The 21135-nt window shown below is 37.4% G+C and overlaps 1 protein-coding gene and 1 long non-coding RNA gene across 4 annotated transcripts in view; one reads left to right on the top strand and one right to left on the bottom strand.

The window, feature by feature from the left end:
* Positions 1-3931, top strand: part of UMAD1 (UBAP1-MVB12-associated (UMA) domain containing 1) — a 221325-nt gene extending 217394 nt beyond the window's left edge. For 2 of the 3 annotated variants that reach the window (XM_021102419.1, XM_021102421.1), the window contains one exon: positions 2020-2747. In XM_021102419.1, the coding sequence (XP_020958078.1) occupies positions 2020-2277 (258 nt within the window). In that variant the 3' untranslated portion in view covers positions 2278-2747. Of the gene's footprint in view, positions 1-2019 lie in introns of all 3 variants that reach the window. The other variant, XM_021102420.1, reaches the window with a different exon arrangement.
* The window catches only part of LOC110262233, a 163853-nt gene that overhangs the window by 77188 nt on the left and 65530 nt on the right, over positions 1-21135 (bottom strand). The window lies entirely within an intron of this gene.

Raw genomic sequence — 21135 nt, forward strand, 5'->3', positions numbered from 1 at the left:
GGAGTAGGGAGTTGATTGTGACTGAAAGACAAAACCACGAGGGTCATTTCTGTTTCTTTTCTGGATACTGCTGTTCATGGGTGTTTTGTTGGTTAAAATTTAGCCACCTCTCCACTTATAATGTACCCCTTTCTGTCTGCATTTTACACTTCAAAAATTGTTTTACAAAATTATTTTTTTTCCTCACAGAAAATCTTTCTCCTCTAAACTTAGAGATAGGACTCTATCATCATTTATAACTATTATAATATAAGCCCTATTCAGGCAAAAGTCTTGTTTGCTTTCATTTATTCAACAGCTGTTTCCTGAGTGTCAGATCCTGACCCTGGTATTTGGGATATAGCAGTGAACATGAGAGACAAAAACTCCTTAAGCTTTTGAGGGATGATAATCAGGATAAAATAGATAACATCTAGCCAGGTGCTAAGGGCTATAGCAGCAGACAGGGAAGGCTGGAGTGGAAGAGGTGAGGGGCAGGATAGTCTAATGGGACAGGAAAGGCCTCACTGAGAAGGTAACATGTGGGCCAGCCCTTGGAAGGAGGTGACAGAAGGAGGCCCCATGTTTGTCTGGGAGAAGAGCCTCTCGGGCAAAGCAACTGGAAATCAAAGGCCTAAGGCAGAAGCAGGCTGGCTATGCACGAGCCGCGGCAGGTGGGACCAGAGGGACGTGAGCAAGGACAGACCAGCTGGGTGAAGGTCAGAGAAGAACAGGACCAGATCATAACAGGCCTCATAAAGACCCGGGAGTTTTATTCCACATGAGACTGGAGTAAATTTTTGTCAGAGCTGGTTTGCTTTAGGTTTCAGCCACTTGTAGTAGCAGGTTGTTCATTCTCATTGCTGTAAATATACGTCAGTACATTATCAATTCTATTGAAGGGCCTTTAGGTAGTTTCCAGTTCAGGGCTTGCGATAAGGGCTGATATGACCCTCCCAGTGCTGCGTGTCTTTTGATAAACACTTGTATGTAAGATAAACCAATTTTAAAGAAATTGAATAAGATATAGCAATAAATTATAGCAATAATTTATAGCAATAAGAAAAATTCTTATTTGCATAACTTACATAACATAGCATTTTTAGTTCTACCAAAGGGCAGGCAATCAACCAATACTAGAGAATTAGAGGTTAATTCTCAAGTAGGTTTTTGGGTAAAGCAGTAAAGTATGCAAGGCAGAGAATAGGTAAAATAGACTGATTGACCTCAAGCACCCTAGATTCTAGTTAGGGATTAAACATATGCACATGAAACAGCAGCTAGCAGGGACACATAAGGGAAATGCCAAATAATGTCCTGGGCGATCTGCCCCATAATCATTCTGAAGTGGGCAAGGTCACTTTGGACCATGTTGATACAAGATTGCAGAGGAAGGTGAGGATTCTGTGCAGCCTAAAAGCTTACATCAGACTTGGAAAAGCAGAGGGAGACTTTGGGGATGTCATCTGGGCTAGCGAAGCAGCAGGAATGCCCATTTGTATTAGAGAAGCCCAGAGGTGTCAATCTGAGGAAGGTAGGGCCTAGGATTCTTTTTCGGCCACGCTTGTGGCATGTGGAAGTCCCCAGGCCAGGGATTGGACCTGAGCCATTGTAGTGACAAATGCTGGATCCTTAACCCGTTGAGTCACCAGGGAACTCCTAGGATTCATTAAAAAACCTAGTAGAGGAGTTCCAGACGTGGCTCAGTGGTAACGAACCCAACTAGTAAGGATTCTGTGTTGCTGTGGTTGTGGCATAGGCCTCCAGCTATAGCTCCGATTCAATCCCTAGCCTAGGAACTTCCATATGTAGCAGGTGTGACCCTAAAAAGACAAAAAAAAAAAAAAAAAAAAAAATCTACTAGAGATAAATGGATATATTTCTCAAGTAAGTAAAAATCTGCATTCTAATCTGGGAATATTTATACATTCCACATTTCTCAATCATTTTGATACATTAATGCCACATTTTGATATATTAATGCTACATAACCTCAAAGTCCAAAAGGTCCAAATGACTTAAATTTATATGTGTTTTTAGACCAGCAAAGAAAACTCATCCAGTGTGACTGTAGCAAGCCCTGAGACGGAAAATAAGGCAGGCCAGACTCTGGAAAACAGCTCATTAATGGCCGAGCTTCTGAGCGACGTACCCTTCACCTTGGCCCCACATGTGCTGGCCGTGCAGGGCACCATCAGAGACCTTCCTGACCACTTACTCTCCTATGATGTCAGCGAAAACTTATCAAGGTTTTGGTATGATTTCACTCTTGAAAACTCAGTACTCCGTGATTCGTAATCTTTACCTCTGTTTGCATCTTAACAGCTCTAAAGACAAGTTTGCCTATTTAACCTGTCTGATGTTCTTAGCCATTTCACTATTTAAGGCCCTGAAAGGCCCTCAGAAAAGCGAGGATCATAAAGCAAATAATATTATATTCATTGCTCTATTTTTTTAGAACAGAGCGTATTTGTATAAAAATTGAACTTAAGATCAACTTCCTTTCCCCCACATAATATAAAAATTAGTTTATCAAAGTTTTAAGAAAGGAGTAGTTTCTATCAACCCATCTCTCAAAACACAACACCTCAAGTTTACGTTAGAAGAACTGTGAAAAAGAACTGAGGCATTTTCTTTAGTTACCACAACCCTGAAGTCTCTCTTACAGTGAATGTGATTTTTGTTCTCTAGTTTGGAGGAAGATTGAATTGATGTTTTTCCTTCCACTGTGTTTATGAATGAATTCAGAAAAAAAAAAAAAAAAAAAAGCCAGTTAGCTTAATTTCTTCAGTCTTGACTTAGACATTGCTATGGAAGTTTAAACCTTCTCCTAGGGAGCAGTGGTAGTTGGCTGTTGCTGATACAAGAACAGTGGTTGGCTCTTTCTTCATAGTGACACATTTCAGTGTCCTTAAGCCCACAGCAGTCCTTTCCACCTTGAAGGAGTCCTGGGCTCCTGCCTTTGTTTTTTTGCTACTTCAGGGTGGGCTCTCCTCCCAGCTTTCCCAAGAATATCCCCTGCCTTTTTCTTCGTTGGCATTTGCTGTCCTTACGACCTGTGTTCCTGGTTTATGAAGAGATGCATATTTCCTTTCAACCTCTCTCCCTCCCAGAGAAAAACATCTCATGATGATACATATTATTGCTGATAACACCCTTATTTAGAAATTTGTTGGCCACAATACAGATGGAAATGTTTACTGCTAGAAAAACTGCAGTCTACTCATTTCCAATTATAGTCAAAACACCTAGATAGAACTTTCAGTTCTTGAATATCCATTATTTATTCCAACTAAAACAGAAAAGAACTGCCATTGGTCCATAAATTGTAAAGGGAAGGGGTAAACTGTGATAGAGTATTTTCTATGCCATGGAAAATTTAAATCACATTTGTTCTGATTAGCGGCAATACAATTTATTGATTCTATGCCAAATCTTAAATACATTTTTTCACAAAGATAGAGTGCCATAGCAAAATGAAACACTGTGTGTAAAGGTACATGAATTATTCAAGTTTTAATGTGTCACGCATGTTTAATAAATGTGGTATGGTCTTGATAAAAATGCTATATATTTCAAAGTTAAAGGAAAATTTCTATTAAAAAAATATGCTTCATTTACAAATAACTTTACTATATGAGGTAAATGATTAAATTAGACCTTAACAGAGTTTTCATAAAACACCAGTCTAGAAAAATCTAATTTATTACTAAGTCAAATGTGAACATTTTATAGCAGTTTTTGTGAAAACATGTCTTTTGTCAATATCCATGTTCTCTACCTTAAAGCCAAATGTAAGCATGACATCAATTTGTCTATGTGTTAAATTTTGTCTAAAATACTTATACATTTCATTTATATGTATATCTACCATGTTATACATATGCTTATAAGCATTTTCATTTGTCTAGAAGAGATTGTTATATTTAAATAAATATGAATTTTAAAAAAACCTGATATTTTGATTATTTATAGATTTAGAAAACTGGTTTTCTTTGCATTATTCATATCCCAGTGCCAGTCATTAATGCTTTGGGAAGCCAAGATTTATGTACATAGTGTTTGTAGTGCAGAGAAAAGTATGAAATTTCCTCTTATGTGTAAGTTTTAAGGAATAACATTGAAAATGGTAGTATCTCTAGTCTTGGCTTAATAACACTACAGAGATTTGGGATAAATCATATTTACATCTCTAAGGTTGATCCCCATCATTACAAAATATAGTAAGAGCCAGTTTAGGACCTATTTTTAACAAAAAACATTGTGAAAGTAGCCATTTTAATTTTCTTATTCTTTATGTCAATCAATGTTACTACTTTATAACTGTAAAAGCATTAGAAATCAATCAGCTAACTCCATTTTACCCAAGAGGAGCTTTAAGCCTGGAAGGTTAAATGGTGTAAATCACCTAGTTAGTGATAAATAAATGTTTACTTTAATAGTGTTATACTAAAAAGTATACAAAGCTTGTATGCGCTGGTGCATTTGAGACAGTCAGAATTTGTAGGGGCTCTCCCACTTACAGGCTGTGTGACTTGCGGTTTGTCCTCTGATTTCTGGTGTCCTTAGCTCCCTCTCATGTTAAATAGTCTTTGTATGCACCTTTCAGTGTTGGATTAGGTTTTAGATGGTGTATGTCAAATGCCCAGCAGCATAAAGCTTGAACACACCATAGGTATTCTGGGAAAGGGAGCTCTTAAAATTCTCATCAGTAACCACACACACACACACACACCAGTCTAATGAAATGCAAAATACATAATAACTGAACTGCTTAAAGGTTAATGTAAAAATAAATTGCCACTTACATTTATTGTAGATCCTTTCTGCCCCATTATTTTTCTATATTAAATACCTCATGAAGAAAAATATTGCTAAAATACATTGGTTGTCTCTTATGCAATTCCTTAGTTAATAATTCACTCCTCCGGCATATATCCAGAGAAAACCATAATTTAAAAAAACATGTGCACCCCATTGTTCACTGTAACACTATAGCCAAAACATGGAAGCAACCTAAATGTCTATCAGCAAAAGAATGGATAAAGAAGATGTGGTCCATATATGCAATGGAGTATTACTCAGCCATAAAAATGGATAAAGAAGATGTGGTCCATATATGCAATGGAGTATTACTCAGCCATAAAAATGGAATGAAATACTTCCAATGCAGCAACATGGATGGACCTAGAGATTATCATCCTAAGTGAAGTAAGTCAGACAGCGAAAGACAAAAATCATATGATACCACTTATTTGTGGAATCTAAAAAAATGATACAAATGAACTTACTTACAAAACAGAAAGAGACTCATAGGTTTCAAAAACAAACTTATCATTACTAAAGGGGATGGGTATGGGAAGAGATGGATTGGGGGTATAGGACTGGCATGTGCACACTATTGTATGTGGAATGGAGGGTTAATTGGGGCCTGCTATATAGCAGAGGGAACTCTCCCCAATATCCTGTGATAAACTATATGGGAAAAGAATTGAAAAAAAGAAAAAAAAAAAACAAACAAGCCCACATGTGGTGAATAAACATGAAAAAGCTAGAAAAAAAAAAATTCCATAGGGCACACTTTTTTTTTCTCATTATCAAATCCTATTCCTCCATACAAGTTATCATTGTAAAGTGCTATAGGAATAATGTACAAGCTATTTTACTGAATCTTACTTTTAACCCTAAAATATATTCAGGGTTCTTAAGCAAGAGGTATAGAGACAAGTTTATACTGTAACTATTTCCTCTTTAAAGAACCAAGAGAATTCATGATTCAGAGAGCTCTTCCCTACACTAATATTTATACAACATATATATTTGGAAATAGCAAAGACAAAGTTGTAGCTCCTTTAGTTTCTAAAGAAAGAAACGGTTCATTTTCAACCTTTGAGAAGTAGTTTTGAGAAGCAGTATTAGGAAACTCAGTCTTTGGTCAGAGGTGGGGGAGGTGCCCAAAAAGCTCTGATTTTTACCTCTGATTAACCAAAACTCACTGTGTGCTAAAACTTAAGTTGATCTTAGCCAATTTCAGTGGGAGGAAAAAAAATCAAAGCAAAAAGCACCTTATTTGTCCTTGGAAGAAACGTGAATATTGTTCTTTGTCAAGAATTTGCCCAGTCCCAATTTTCACTCCTACAAAGGAAATAAATTCCTTATAATCAAAGTTAAGGCAAAGGATAATTGCATCCAGAACAACCCATCAGTACTCTTAACTCTGAACCAGGCCTGCAGACAGCTTGTTAGTACCCAGGCCAGAGAGGGAGTCAGACAATGGACCATTTCAGAGGTCAGTTAAGGAGACAACCTCCCACTTAGGACTGCTGCCAGGGACGTACAGTCCAGTGTCTGACATCTGGGTTCTGCAGCTGCCAAGTCTGCCCTTTGTGTGGCCACAGGTGTTGGCTATAACTCTGAGGCGCATGGAAGAAGGAACAGGGTTATGTCAGTTGCATTGTACATATGTGTGTTTATGTGTATGGGTTTTCCTTTAATTTTTTTTCCAAAAGGTACATAATTTATCTTGTTTCAAAATTAATGTATTTCTGCATTGTGGCAAGGAACAGTTAGGGGGTAACAAAGAAGAAGCTTTTGTTCAAGAACAAGGGCAATACAAAGCTGAGTTCTTATACCTACAGGGTGTACTGTACCCTAACACGCTGTGTGTGATATTCTTAGCTTAGTCATTTGAATAGACCTTCTCAGGCCAACCAAAAAGAAAGAAATGGATGTGGAAAAGCAAACAGGCTCTTGGGCTAAGACAAAGCCTGAATACTCATCTTCTTCCTCTAGTCTCCCTTGTCATCCTTGTTATGGATCTTTAGGAGAATTTGTGTTTATCAGTGTGTATTTGTGAGCCTAGAACAGACTGTATCTAGTTTTCCATCTCACACGATACCAGCTGCAACCATCAATTAACACAGTGTAAAAGCAGTAACACTAAAGCTCTCCTCTTTCCCTTGCAGGAGACTTAGCTCCTGTTTATGAGGCACATCTAGAAGCTTCTACCTCAGATAGGAATTTGAGGTTCCTAAGGCCACAGATACAGGCAGTAGTAGAAATATAGATGATTAAGAGAAGGGAATTATACTGGAAAAACCATAAAGTCAATAGCATTTCAAGTCTATATTTCTATAAACATACCCTTTCTCCTTGTTTTACCTATTTCATAGCCTCTAATTATAAACTGAATTTAATGGAGGAGGGATGAATTTTCAGATTTCATCTTATTGAATCTTTTCTAAGGAGAAATACTTGAACCCTTAGACCAGTTGTTCTTTATCTTTTAAAGCCAATGTGCCTTACAATGTTCCCTGCCCCCACTGGATCCTTTCTATATTCTACCAGCCGAGAAAAGTTTTGACAGGCTTTGCTTTGTATTTTCTATTCCCAAAACAGTAGGTAAATCGAACATGCTTTTTCCAAGTACAGGCCACCACCCCATTTTCCTTAAGAACCTATGCTCTCTTGTTGATGTTCTACCAGCTGGCTTAGCACATAATCCTCAATCAGAATTTACTGAATGGTTGAGTGAACCAATGAAGTAAATCGTTAAATTATCTATACATGAGACTTCCCAAAAACACAGGAATAGAATTTCAAAACTTTGGTTGTTTTTCAGGCCCCAGTAAATTCCCCAAATTATCATGCTGTGTTTACACAGCTGAAAGTAATGCTTAGTTTACCAAGCCTCTACAAATTGTGCCTTTGGCCTGTTTTGGGTATTCTCCGTGTTTTTCAGGTTGTGTTTTTCCTCTGCCCGTAATAACTATGTATGTCCTCACGATGAGTAAGAACTGACTCTAGACAATATAGTGTATTTTGGTGCTGTGGATTCACTCATTTGAGGTTTTATCTAGCAGCCTGCTTTCCCTTGTGTGTTTTTGGTTATGTTTGTGTGTATTCCTGTACCAGAGTTTATTAATCCTATCTGACCTGTCCTTGAAAATATTTTCCTTTTCCATATATTTTCCTTTGAGCACATTTGGGTATTTTAAATGCCCTTGTTTTAGAAAAAGACATTTTTGTAAGAGCAGTAGTGCACCTTTCTTTTAGTACTCTTTGTGTATCTATCTCATGTTTCCTACTCAACCACTTCTCTTGTCTCTCTCTCCTCCAACTCCAGCTATAAACTTTTTCCTTCTCTTTAGTGTCAAGCCTCTTGAGAGAGTGTTTTGTGTTTGTGTCTCCATTTCCCTCCTCTCCATTCACTCATCAACTTACTATAAGCTGATTTCCCAACCTGCTTAGAATCTTCACGGAACTACTTCATAGGAGAGCCACCTCCAACCTGCCAAATTCTGTATCTCTATTTCTGCAGGCAGTCATCACCGTTGATTAATTGTACTCTCTTGAATTTGTCTTCCCCCTTGATTGCTGTGACTATACTTTTCTGGTTTTCCTTCCATCTCTGTGACCAGTCCACCTTGGGCCACTAGGGACTTCTCTTCCTCACTCCAGTCTTCCATCTTTGGCTCTGTTGCCTTTCTGTCTCCTCCCTGCACAGTCATATTCATGCCTTTCTGCCATTGTTGACACCAAATGCTAGCCCAGAACTCTCTCAGTTTCCATATCCGTTATTTGCTATCAGACATCTCACTTGACCCTTAATCTCAGTTTCTACAGCAGACCATTGTTCTTATTTGCTCCACACTCTTTCCTACCCCCTTCTTCTGCTTCCCTCTTCTTTGGGGAATGCCTTCTTGACTCTATGTCATTCTGATGGAAAGCTGCCTACTTGTTACCATTCCTGTACCCCAAAGGACAGATACATAGCCTGACCTGGTCCAATCAGCATCCCTCCATCAATTGATACTGATGTAAGGACAAAGCAGCACCTCTTTTGCTGGCACACTGCTGACAGCCATCCTTCCCTCCATGTTTCAAAGTCCTGACCTTATCATTTAAGGCCCTGGATTGCTCAAGCAGGAAATCTAGGAGTCTATCCATTCTTCCTTACTCCCTCCACACTAAATCAATGATAATCTTTTGTTAATTAAATTAAATTTCTTTCTTTTTTGGGGGGGGTGCTGAACCCACAGCATAAGGGGGTTCCCAGGCTAGGGGTCCAATTGGAGCTGCAGCTGCTGGCCTATACCAGAGCCACAGCAATGCAGGATCCAAGCCGCGTCAATGGGTTAAGGATCCACCACAGCTCACGGCAATGCTGGATCCTTAACCCATTGAGCAAGGCCAGGGATCAAACCTGCGGCCTCATGGATGCTAGTTGGTTTCGGTAACCACTAAGCCATGACAGGAACTCCTACTTAGATTTCTTAAAGACCTATGTCTCAAATGAGTACTGTCTTCTCCATACCTGCTGACCCTAGTTGGGTCTAGAACTATGTCATTTCTCCTCACTGATCTTGTTATACTCAGTTTGGCCCCCTTCCCTCCACCCTCTTCACTAAAGCCAAACAGAACCTACTCAAAACCAAATGAAATCCTCCAATAGCTCTCTGGTATCTTCTGAAGAACCAATGCAACTTAAGGCAAAAAGGGGCCCCCACCTGCCTCTCTAGCTTCAGCTCCTGATGCACCTACTTAGGTCCTCTGCCTTCTTGCCCTTGTGTGTGAAACCCCACACTCCTGAACCTACCCTGCCTTCTCTCACCAGCTTTACATTCCCTTCTTTTCGTCTGTATTGCCCTAACCTTCCTTCCTTCCTTCTTCTGTTTGTTTTGTTGTTGTTTGCTTTCCAGTCATAATATATATTATTATGAGATGCTTTATAGAATATTGTGAATATAAAATTTTGGATCACAATATGAAGAAATTTGAATCTTCTCAAAAGTCAGCCCAACTCTCAAGGCTCTGCAGATGTAAAATCTGTAGTGAGACTCACTAAAAGCAGTTTGACTGATATGGAAGAGGCTTTTTGTGAACATTCACAACTAGAGCACCTCTAAGTGCAAAAACCATGTCACGTTAAAACACTTATGCAGCAGCAATGCATTCATATTGTTTTCATTAGTCACTAGTAGTCAACTCACACAGAATACCAGGGGGGAAAAAAAGCACAATAGAGCTCACAAAAATGGGCTCAAAAACTGAACCTGTCCTTGCCAAACACACACTGTAATGGAAGAAGAGACATTTTTAAAAAATATTATGCACCCTATAGAAAATGAATTCATTCCAAAGATCTCAAGTGTGGTCAGTTCTTTTATAAGGTTTCAACCATGTCTATCACCTCCCCCGGGAAGCTTTCCTTGTTCCTCCTAAACTGTGTGTCCTTCCATGGTCCTGTACTATCCTGTGTGCTCTTCTTTCAAGGTTATTGACCTATGCTACTCTAATTGTTCATTCACTTGTCTACTTCATATCTCTGTGAATGGATCCTAACATATATATTCATATACATGTTTAACATGATGCCTGGCATGTGGTGGATGCTCAGTACAAGTTGGTTGAATGGGCACGTGGTGGAATCGCCATTGATTCAAGGAAATCTATGAGGTTATTATGCATCTACATTAGAATTTGCCTTTGAGTCTCTGTTGGAAGGCTTGAAGCAACCTTTTAGATATTCATGCTAGAATATGCTACATTTCCTTAATGCTCCAAAACTTATCTTGTATTCTAAATAATTTAGCTCTTAATTTTTTTTTCTTTTTCCTAGGACCTCACCTGTGGCATATGAAAGTTCCAAGGCTAGGGGTCACATTGGAGCTGCAGCTGCCGGCCTACACCACAGCCACAACCACATCTGCAGCAATGTGGGCTCCGAGCTGCATCTGCAAACTACACCACAGGTCACTGCAATGCTGTATCCTTAACCCACTGAGTGAGGCCAGGGATCAAACCTGCATCCTCATGGATACTAGTTGGGTTCATAACCTGCTGAACCATAGTGGTAACTCCCTAGCTCTTAAATTTTTTGAAAGTAGAATGTACCTTTGGTTTGGTTAGCTGTATTAGTGCTAATACAGTACTTATTAGTATTAAATGCAAAGTGTAATAAATATCAATTTTTTCAGTATTTATTATAATCCTTCAGATAGTATTAAATCTTTAAATTTTTGGTGTCAAGTGACTATGACTCCATCTATCATAACTTGAGTTTTATTTTTATGGTTTTCCTTAATGTATACAGAATGGGAACTTTCTTCTGCCTTCTTTTAACTCAACATTGATTAATGCTAATTAAATTACATGGTACTTTTTAAAATCATAGATTTGTGTAGATTTAAATATATGCCATAAAAATTGAATGCCTGCTTTTTTAATGGGCTGTGGCATTTTGTTTTTATGTAACCAGTGCACATACTCACTACCATGCTCCCCTTTTGGTAGTGGTCCACATTCCTGAAGGACAAGCTCATTTTACTTGGAAGGAAAAGTAAATAATTATCTGAGGAAAGAAGACCAGTATGTTGATTTTTCATGTAATTGAAGCAGATTCTAAAATATTCCTTAACTGGTCTGATCATTTGGTAGCCAGTTTACTACATTAATTCAACTTTTTAATTTCTGTAATCGATTATAAAGATTTTGTACTGTATTGGTCAATCACATTTCTAACCAGTGTGGTCACTCCATTAATTATTCCCCATTTTCATGGATATTCCCTTCTCCCTAGATGCAAAGATGAAGATATACAACATTTTCAACAGATAAAGAAAAAATAATAGTAGCCAATCTCTTAAAACTTTCACTTAGTCTATAAAAAGAAAAAGGAAAAAAAATCGCTGTTACGTTGGTTAACAAAATTCTGTATTTCTGTGGTCTAAATAACTTACAAATACTTTATAACACCAAGAAGTAATAAAATCTTTCATTAGGCAAACTAAATTTAAAAGGAGGTTCTTAATCTTTATTACCTTGCTATTCTGATTAAAATATTGTGTTAAGTGAGTATCAAGGGTCAACAGTTTCTCTTTTTTTTTCCTCCTAATTGAAAGACTATCTCCTGAAACTATCTTCTATTCATCTTAGGTTTACCACCATAGTAATTTTATGTGACTCTAAGTTTCTGCACTTGGCCTTGTATGCCTATCAGGGAGTGACTATAGGAATAAAACCCTCATTAAGCAAAGCAATCGTCTCCTGGGTGTAAGTTATTTCCATTCAGGCTTTTCTAGTGTTCACAGAGATATACTTGAGGCGCTATTTCTTTTTTCATGTCGATTGTGATAGGAGCCTCTTTTCCCAGTGCCATTATCACTACCCTACAGGTTGGGGACCACTAGGCTTACCACCTTTGTTGTCCTGGAGGACGGCAGATACGATATCCTTCAGCCTGAGCCTGCTTTGTTACACTTGCTAAGTACTAAGTGCCAGAAATGGATCCGGCACTTGACAAAACAGAAAACACAAGAGGCTCTATCCTTACCACATTTTATTTCACAGTATAAAATAGCCAGTAGCAATCAGTGTTAGGTTGAGCATCAGTGACAGATGTGGTCATCAGGAAATGCCAGGTAAGTGAGCCAATTTGGATGAAAATCATGTAAAGATGTGACTGGGAGGGCATGTGGTAGTTATTCAGGGAGGAACCCAAGAAAATTTGTTGGGAGTTTTTTTCCTTTTTTGAAAAATTAATATTTTCCCCCTTGCCTGGAATATATGAGATGAAACAACAAGATAGGGAAAAAGTGGGCAGGAGTGGAAGTAGTGGAACAGAATGAGAATCACCAGTACCTAGAAATGAAGCTGTATTATGTTGTGACTAACCTGAAAACAATGAACTACTTAGGCCTGTCTCTTTAAGGGGTCAGTCTCCTATTGGATCTTATTTCCTATGGGGGCCCAGTCAGGCCAATCTCTTTACTGCCTATGCAACCCTCCACCTCCTTTCTAGTGCCCTGTATTCTTTCACTGATGGTATTCTTTTTTCTTCTGTCGATAAGCATGCCACCTACTACTCAGTGCAGCTCAGTTTCTAGCTCCTTCATGGATGTTCTAAGCATGAAGTGGGCATCCCATCTTGGAACTCCAATGGTATTCTTAGATTCTCGCTGCTTCTTCCACTTTCTTTCTGAAGATACTGTATGGTGGATCTTGACTCTCTAAATCATTTGTAAGGTACCTCAGAAGAGTTATTTTATTTTATAAAACACATTGCACAAAGCAGACGCTCCATGAGTATCTCACTTCCAAACCTTCTATTAATATATCTTAAATGTTGACCATCCACACTCATCTAAAAGATCTTCAATGCCAAAGATTAGCTGCCACCACTGTCATCAGATATATTCTAATTTTCTCCTCCACACTTTTTCTCCTCCCTCTTTTATACTGTAGCATAAGCACCCTCCCTATACCAGAGCCTTTCCCCAAAATGTATCTCCCACCAGCTAAAAAGTTTGCCTGCTGTGCACACATCTCTACTCTGCCTATCCCTGTTCCTTGGAGATACAAGTTTATTTCTTTATTCCATCATCACCAGAAATGTACCTACTTTTCTTCTATGTCTTAAATTTTTTTTAATTACATATCACTTCAGCTTAAGTTTGAAGCACAGAATTTCTCCCATAGGAGATGCTCAATAAATTCTGAACAGATAGATGCATGGAAGGATGCATGGATAAATGAGAGTAGGCTGTTGCCCATCATACCTGTACCTGCTCACAGATCCATGAGAGTATCATTTTTACACTGTGCAGTAGATTCTGATCACAGTTCTATGCCAGTGCACATTCACACCACTACATTCCCCCTTGGAACAAAAGACAGTCGACAGGATGAGTGTGACAGGACAGTATTTAGTGATAGCAATAATAATTTTAGCTTAAATTGGCTAAGTTCTTCTCAAGTACTGTTCTAGGTGCTTTACATATATTATTTTATTGAATCTTGTAAAACCTTGTCATTGCCAAAAGGTGGAAAAAAGTTAAGTTCCTAGCAACAGGTGAACAGATAAACAAAATGAAGAATATAAATACAATGACATACCATTTGGATATGAAAAAGAATAAAGTTCTGATATATGCTACAACATGGATGAACCTTATAAACATTATATACTAAGTGAAATAAACCCTGTAGATAAGTACTGAATTATAGGAACTGTCTGGCATAGACAAATTCATAAAAACGCTAAGTAGATTAGAGATTACCAGAGACTTGAAGTTGGAGAGAAGGTAGATTCCAGTTATTGCTTAGTGAGAACAATGGTTGGGGTGTTGAAAAAAAAATGTAATTAGATAGGGGTGATGGTTGTACAACATTGTAAATATAATTGATGCTACTGAATTGTACACTTTAAATGGTTAAAACAGCATATTTTATTATACAGTTTACCCCAATAAAAATTAGTAAAAAACCCTATTAACCTAATTTAAACTTAAGTACAGTGGAAGTGTTTAAACAAATAGGAATCATAAATTCTAACATAACAAGAAATATAAGAGGGTAATATGGCATTGGTTCATGGCCTCAATGATATCTAGGTATCCTCTCAGTTTCTTACTTTTTCCTAATGATAGCAAGAAGATGGTTGAAACTCTATATATTACTTCCACATTCAAGGTAGGAAGAGGATAAGAAGTAGATACCACGAGTCTAATCTTTTTCGTGTATTAGGAATATGCACAATCTTTCCCTTTGCCGCTAATAAATTTCAACTTGCATCTTACCAGACAGAACTTTGCTCAGGGCTATTCTTAGCTGCAAGGCAAGGAGGCTACCTAAATAAGTATTTAGCTTTTCCAGCCTCTGCAGTGGAAGCAACAAAGAGATGGACTGGAAATTTTTATTAAGAAATGAACACCGTCTGACAAAATGACAAAAATGAGCAACAGAGGTTAAATTAGAGTTTCTCAATCTGGCATTTGATATTTTGGACTGGAAAATTCTCTGTTTGGAGAGGCTGTGTATTGTAGGATGTTTAGCAGCATCCCTGGCCTCTACCCACTAGATAACAGGAGTTTCCCACTCTCCCAGTTGGGATAATCAAAAATGTCTCTAGACATTGCCAAGTGTCTTGGTGGGGGATGGAGGGTGTGCACAAAATTGCCCCCAGTTGAGGACCACTGGTTTAGATGATTGGTTAAAGTCTCATTGCTGAGAAGTGGTGGAGCTGAGGTTTGAACCCCAACAAAGGTGTTTCCAGCCTTTCCTCTTGGTCATCCTTCTGAGCAGCCAATGCAGTTGAGCAAATGGCCTTGTTGTTAACAGGAGCTGTGGATCAACTGAACTAACTTGGCAAACACTGAGTTATTAATGAGATACCCATAAAATGTGACGCTGACCATCCACGAACTTTTCCAGAGTGCTTGTTATTTAGCCATTACCCCTTAGGGTTTAGGGGGAGTAGCAGCAGGGAGATGCTGTAGCAGAAGGGATCAAATAGCTTTGTAACCCAAATATTCTCAGCAGGGCAACTTGTTTCTAGGGAAAGCAAAAATGTCTTTGATATTAAATGGTTTGTGGCCCTCCAAAATATAGCCTTACCCAGTAGATTTCATCTCAGTATATAATTTCTCTATAAGGGAGCATTTAATTTTTTTTCTCTTTAAACAATAATAAGAAAAATAAGGTTGAGAACCATTGCTGTGGCCTGAGGAACTGAGTGTAGCAAGGAGTATTTTTCAGAAAAGATGAGAAATACTCATACCTAAAGACATGATGTGGGATTTCTAGAATGTATACAGTAAATGGATTTTAGAAATCCTGCCAGGTGTTTTCACTAGATGCATCCCTTTATCTATTGTTGCAGACACTAGTCATCCCAGTTACTTTCATGTCTCTCTACCCTTGAGTGTAATACATTTTTGTGTTCACCTCTTTGTATCATCACATTAGTTTTATTGGAATATGCCTTCTCAACAAGTGAATTTCTACCCTTTTCTTTCTTACTCATTATTCAGAGAGGCATCTCTCTAATGTTTTCTTTAAGAAACAAAAGTGTCTAATCAACTATACTTCAGTTTTTACAAAAGAAATAAGAGTGTCTAGAAGTACACTCACACTCACAATATCAAAGTGTGTTTGGGTCATCAGCTTATTGCTCACATCGTAGAATAATAAACAAATATAGTAAGGCAAACAAGTTTACAAGCCATGACATTCAGTAGCTCTAGGTTTGATATCTTGACTTTGGACAAGGTATTGAGCCTCCATTTTCTTATCTCCAAAATGGGCATAATGTTTACTTCATAGTGTTGAGATAAGAATCAATGGTGATATTATGTGTCAAGTGCTTAGCAGAAAGCCCATACTGGCTAGCCCGTAGTAAATGGCAAATACTTGGCAACTACTGGCAATAGTGTCTGTAAATAGTATTTAGTAAAGAAATTTTTTTCTGATAGAAAAAAAAATAGATGATAGTGCAAGAACTGACTGACTCAAATCAAAGTGGTCTCAAAGGTTCCTCTTCTGAAGGAAAAGAAATAAAAGGAATTCAAATTGGAAAAGATGTAAAACTGTCACTGCAAATAGCATGATACTATACACAGAAAAGCCTAAAGATGCTATTAGAAAATTACTAGAGCTCATCAACAAATTCAGTAAAGTCTCAGGATACAAAATTAATACTAATTAATTAATTAAATCTCTTGCATTTCTATATACCAACAATGAAAGATCAGAAAGAGAAATTAAGGAAACAACTCCATTAAGCATTGCATCAAAGAGAATAAAATACCTAGGGATAAACCTACCTAAAGAGGCAAAAGACCTATATCCTGAAAATTATAAGACATTGATGAAGCAATTAAAGATGACACAAACAGACGGAAAGATATATATCATGCTCTTGAAATGGAAGAATCAATATTGTCAAATGACTGTACTATCTAAGGCAATCTACAGATTCAGTGCAATCCCTATCAAATTACCAATGGCATTTTTCACAGAACTAGAATAACAAAAAATTTTTTTACAATATGTATGGAAACAAAAAGACCCTGAATAGTGAAAGCAACCTCGAGAAAGAAAAACTGAGCTGGAGGAATCGGGCTTCCTAACTTCAGACTATACTACAAAGTTAGAGTCATCAAACAGTATGATACTTGCACAAAGACAGAAACATACATCAGGGAAACAAGATAGAAAACCCAGAAATAAACCCACATACAGATGGTAAATTAATCAATGACAAATAAGGATGGAGTATACAATGGAGAAAAAGACAGCCTCTTCAATAAGTGGTGCTGGGAAAACTGGACAGCTACATATAAAAGAATGAAATTAGAACATTCTCTAAGACCATACAAAAAAATAAACTCAAAATGAAGAAAAGCCTAATTTAAAGACCTAAATATAAGGTTCACACTATAAAACTGCTAGAGGAAAACATAGGCAGAACAGTCTTTGACATAAATTGCAAGAATATCATTTTGGATATACCTCCTAGAGTAATCAAAATCAGAACAAAAATAAACAGATGGGACCTAATTAAACTTAAAAGATTTTGCACAGCAAAGGAAACTATAAACAGAATAAAAAGACAACCCAGAGAATGGGAGAAAATATTTGCAAACGAAGTGACTGACAAAGGATTAATCTCTAAAATATATAAATATCACAAACAGATACATATATATACCAAACAGCCTAATTAAAAATGGGTAAAAGATCTAAATACAAATTTCTCCAAAGAAGATAGACAGATGGGCAAAAAGCAAATGAAAAGATACTCAACAATTATTAGAGAAATACAAATCAAAACTACCATGAGGTATCACCTCACACTGGTCAGAATGGCCATCCTCAAAATGTCTACAAACAATAAAAGCTGGAGAAGGTGTGAAGAAAAGGGAACCCTCCTACAGTGTTAATGGGAATGTAAATTGGTATAGCCACTGTGGAAAACACTATGGAGATTCCTTAAAAAAAAAACCTAGATATAAAATTACCATATGATCCAGTAATCCCACTCCTGAGCATCTATCCAGAGAAAACCATAATTCAAAAAGATCTATGCACCCCAGTGTTCATTGCAGTGCTATTTACAATAGCCAAGACATGGAAGCAACCTAAATGTCCATCAACAGATGAATGGATAAAGATGCAGTACATATATGAAGTGGAATATTACTCAGCCATAAAATGAAATAATACCATTTTCAGCAACATGTATGGACCTAGAAATTATCATATTAAGTAAAGTCAAAGACAAATATCATATGAGATCACTAGAATCTCATATGGAATATGTGGAGTATGTGGAATCTAATAAAGGATGATTCAGGAGAACTTGTTCACAAAATGGAATCAGACTCCAAGATTTCAAAACAAAATTTATGGTTATCAAAGGGAAAACACTGGGGGGGGGGGGATAAAATGGAAGGTTGGGATTGACGTATACACACTACTATATCTGCAATGTATGAGTAACAAGGTCCAAGTGGGAAATCTACTCAATACTCTATAATGACCCATTTGGGGAAAAGGATCTAAAAAGGAATGGATATATGTGTATGTGTAACTGATTCATGTTGCTATACACCCGAAACTAATATAACATTGTGAATCAACCTCAATAAAATTTAATCAAAAAAAGAGTTTCCTCTTCAGTCACTGGTAGGCTTAGGCGAGTAGGCCAGGATTGACTCTGCATGTTCTGAACTAGACCGTGGTTCTTACCAAGCAGAAAGACAAGATGCCTAACATCACCCTGCCTCCCTGAAACTCCTCCCTAGAGCTGATGCTGTTCACTTCTTTTGGCAAGTCACTTAACATCTGTTTACCACATCCTCTTTTGACAAAGTAGGAAGATCGTACTACCTTTCTCTCCTCATGGGACTATTTGTGGAGATCAAGTGAACTCATTCATGTATACCTATTCTGGGTAAGGCATAGGCACTACTCACACAGAGCTTATTGGATCCCCCGGCCAGAGGACCTTTCTAAAACCCTTTGCTTAGTGCTTAACACCATAGTAAACCCTTGAAAAACAACAATTGCTTATCATTGTTCTGTTATTCTCCAAAATATATCAATTTAAAATGCACCTTAGCAATGTCATGCTCACTGATGCCCAGAGGGAAGTGGGTCTGGGTAGCTGAAGTCAGTGGTCTGTATAAAGAACTAGCTATGCTCCTGGGTTCATAATTCAATTGTCTACTGATTTTATTTAAGAAAGTGTTCAGAGAGTAGGTGCTTTTTACAATGGGTCAGGTAGAGATGGAAACTAGGTGACATTTGAAAGTCACTGTTGTTTCTATTTTTTTATAGTTATCATTTTTTATTTTATGATTTTAATTTTTTCCATGACATTTGATTTAGAGTGTTCTGTCAATTTCTACTGTACAGCAAAGTGATCCAGTCATACATATCTGTATATATTCTTTTCCTCACATTATCCTGCATCATGTTGCATCACAAGTGACTGGATGTAGCTCTCTGTACTATACAGCAGGATCTCATTGCCTATCCGTTCCCAAGGCAATAGTTTGTATCTATTAACCTTAGACTCCCAGTCCATCCCACTCCCTCCCCCTCCACAAGCCTGTTCTCCAAGTTCATGAGTTTCTTTTCTGTGGGAAGGTTCATTTGTGCCATATATTAGATTCCAGATATAAGTGATATTATATGGTATTTGTCTTTCTCTTTCTGACTTACCTCACTTAGTGTGAGAGTCTCTAGTTCCACCCATGGGGTTGGGAAAGAGCGGATATATAATTCTTTCTGAACCCTTTCTCCAATCAGTTAAAATACACTTGAGACATTGATATTAAGGAGATACAAGAACATAATCCATAGCTTTATTTTATATTTTTGACTTCATCTGTCTGTAAAGTCAGTGGCTCACAGATTATAGTAGTCACTTTTATACTGACTGTACTAGTTTACAATCACTATAACAACCTCTAACCTTTTTAATTTGCTATAAAGGCACATATTCTAGACAAAATTTTGGCCTAAGGAACTGCTATTCATTCTAACACATGAAGAGTCACAGGATAACCTTACAAAATGTTCACATCTAAGCACTGGGTTTATCTTCTTTGACACTGTACCAGAGTTATTAAAGCGTTCCTTCTTACATAGAGGGGGCTGGTATAAAACCTCCCAGCATTTGACTGGGAGGTCCAAACTACCTTTTAGCCATCATCTCAAAAACATAATTGAATATATATATATTCATCTCTTCTGAAACATCATTTTCCATCAAATCCACCTAATTCACCTCTTCTCCCATCCCTTTATAGTATTCATTTTATTACATGTCAGCTTTTTTTTTTTTTTTTAACTGCGGGAGTTGTCTGACTATAAAGTTGAAAGCACGAAAGTCATGAAATGCTAGGCCAAAGTTCTTTCAGCAACAGTAAACACTCCTCGAGATCCTTTCCACATCCTCCAGTACTCATTTAATAGCCCAACTAGTCATCCTCCATCCTTTATAGGAAAACATTTATTTTTGGCTTTCTGGCTTTTGCATGATTGTGTTCAAGCATTTCTTTTACTTTGGAATTTCTGGTTCATTTTTTTTTTCTTTCTACTTTATCTCTTTTATTCTAAGGCACAGTGGGATAGGAGATGATTTATATTGAAGAAGATAAATACACAGCTCCGAACTGAAATTTCCTAAGCTTTGAGGTAGGTTTTTTTAGATCCTAATGAAACTCCTTGTCTGGATTTATCCACCTCTTCTGGTTTATTGGATATGATAAGGGAGCCACATCTCTCCTAGTAGCCTTTGGGATTTAGTAGAATGATTGGAGATGCTCAGGAAATATCTTTTAAATAAATGTAATAATAAATGTTCCTTACCATGTTTACTTTCTTCTCAGATCTTATACTATTTGAGACACCATACATTTTGAGCTCTGCTTGGTGAATGTCAGTGCCTGGGTGCTGGTGCTATTGTTCTGGCTAGGATTTCCTACAGCATGGTATAAACCTAGCCGAAGAACAGTGACTACTTTCTCCTATAAAATAAAACTTTATTGTAACATATGAGTACAAATATAAAGGAAAATTCTATTTAATTAAAAGCCACATATAAAAACCTACACTCCCCATTATAAATGCACTTTTTTTTAAAGTACATATAGTGTGAGGATTAAAGAAATACATCTATCTAGGCACAGTAAAGTATGTCACCAACATTTAGCTATTCTCAGTCACTGTAATCCAAACTCAGTGCTTCTCTCGGCTTAAGTAGATCCCAGTTTGAATACAGAGCCTTCCAGGGCTTGTCCATCTAAAGCTCTTTGAGGAAGTTTCTGGAAAGCCATACATTCTTACATGTCTCTGTAGTAACTG

The sequence above is a fragment of the Sus scrofa genome, chromosome 9 (genome assembly GCF_000003025.6).
Source record: "Sus scrofa isolate TJ Tabasco breed Duroc chromosome 9, Sscrofa11.1, whole genome shotgun sequence".
Taxonomy (NCBI): domain Eukaryota; kingdom Metazoa; phylum Chordata; class Mammalia; order Artiodactyla; family Suidae; genus Sus; species Sus scrofa.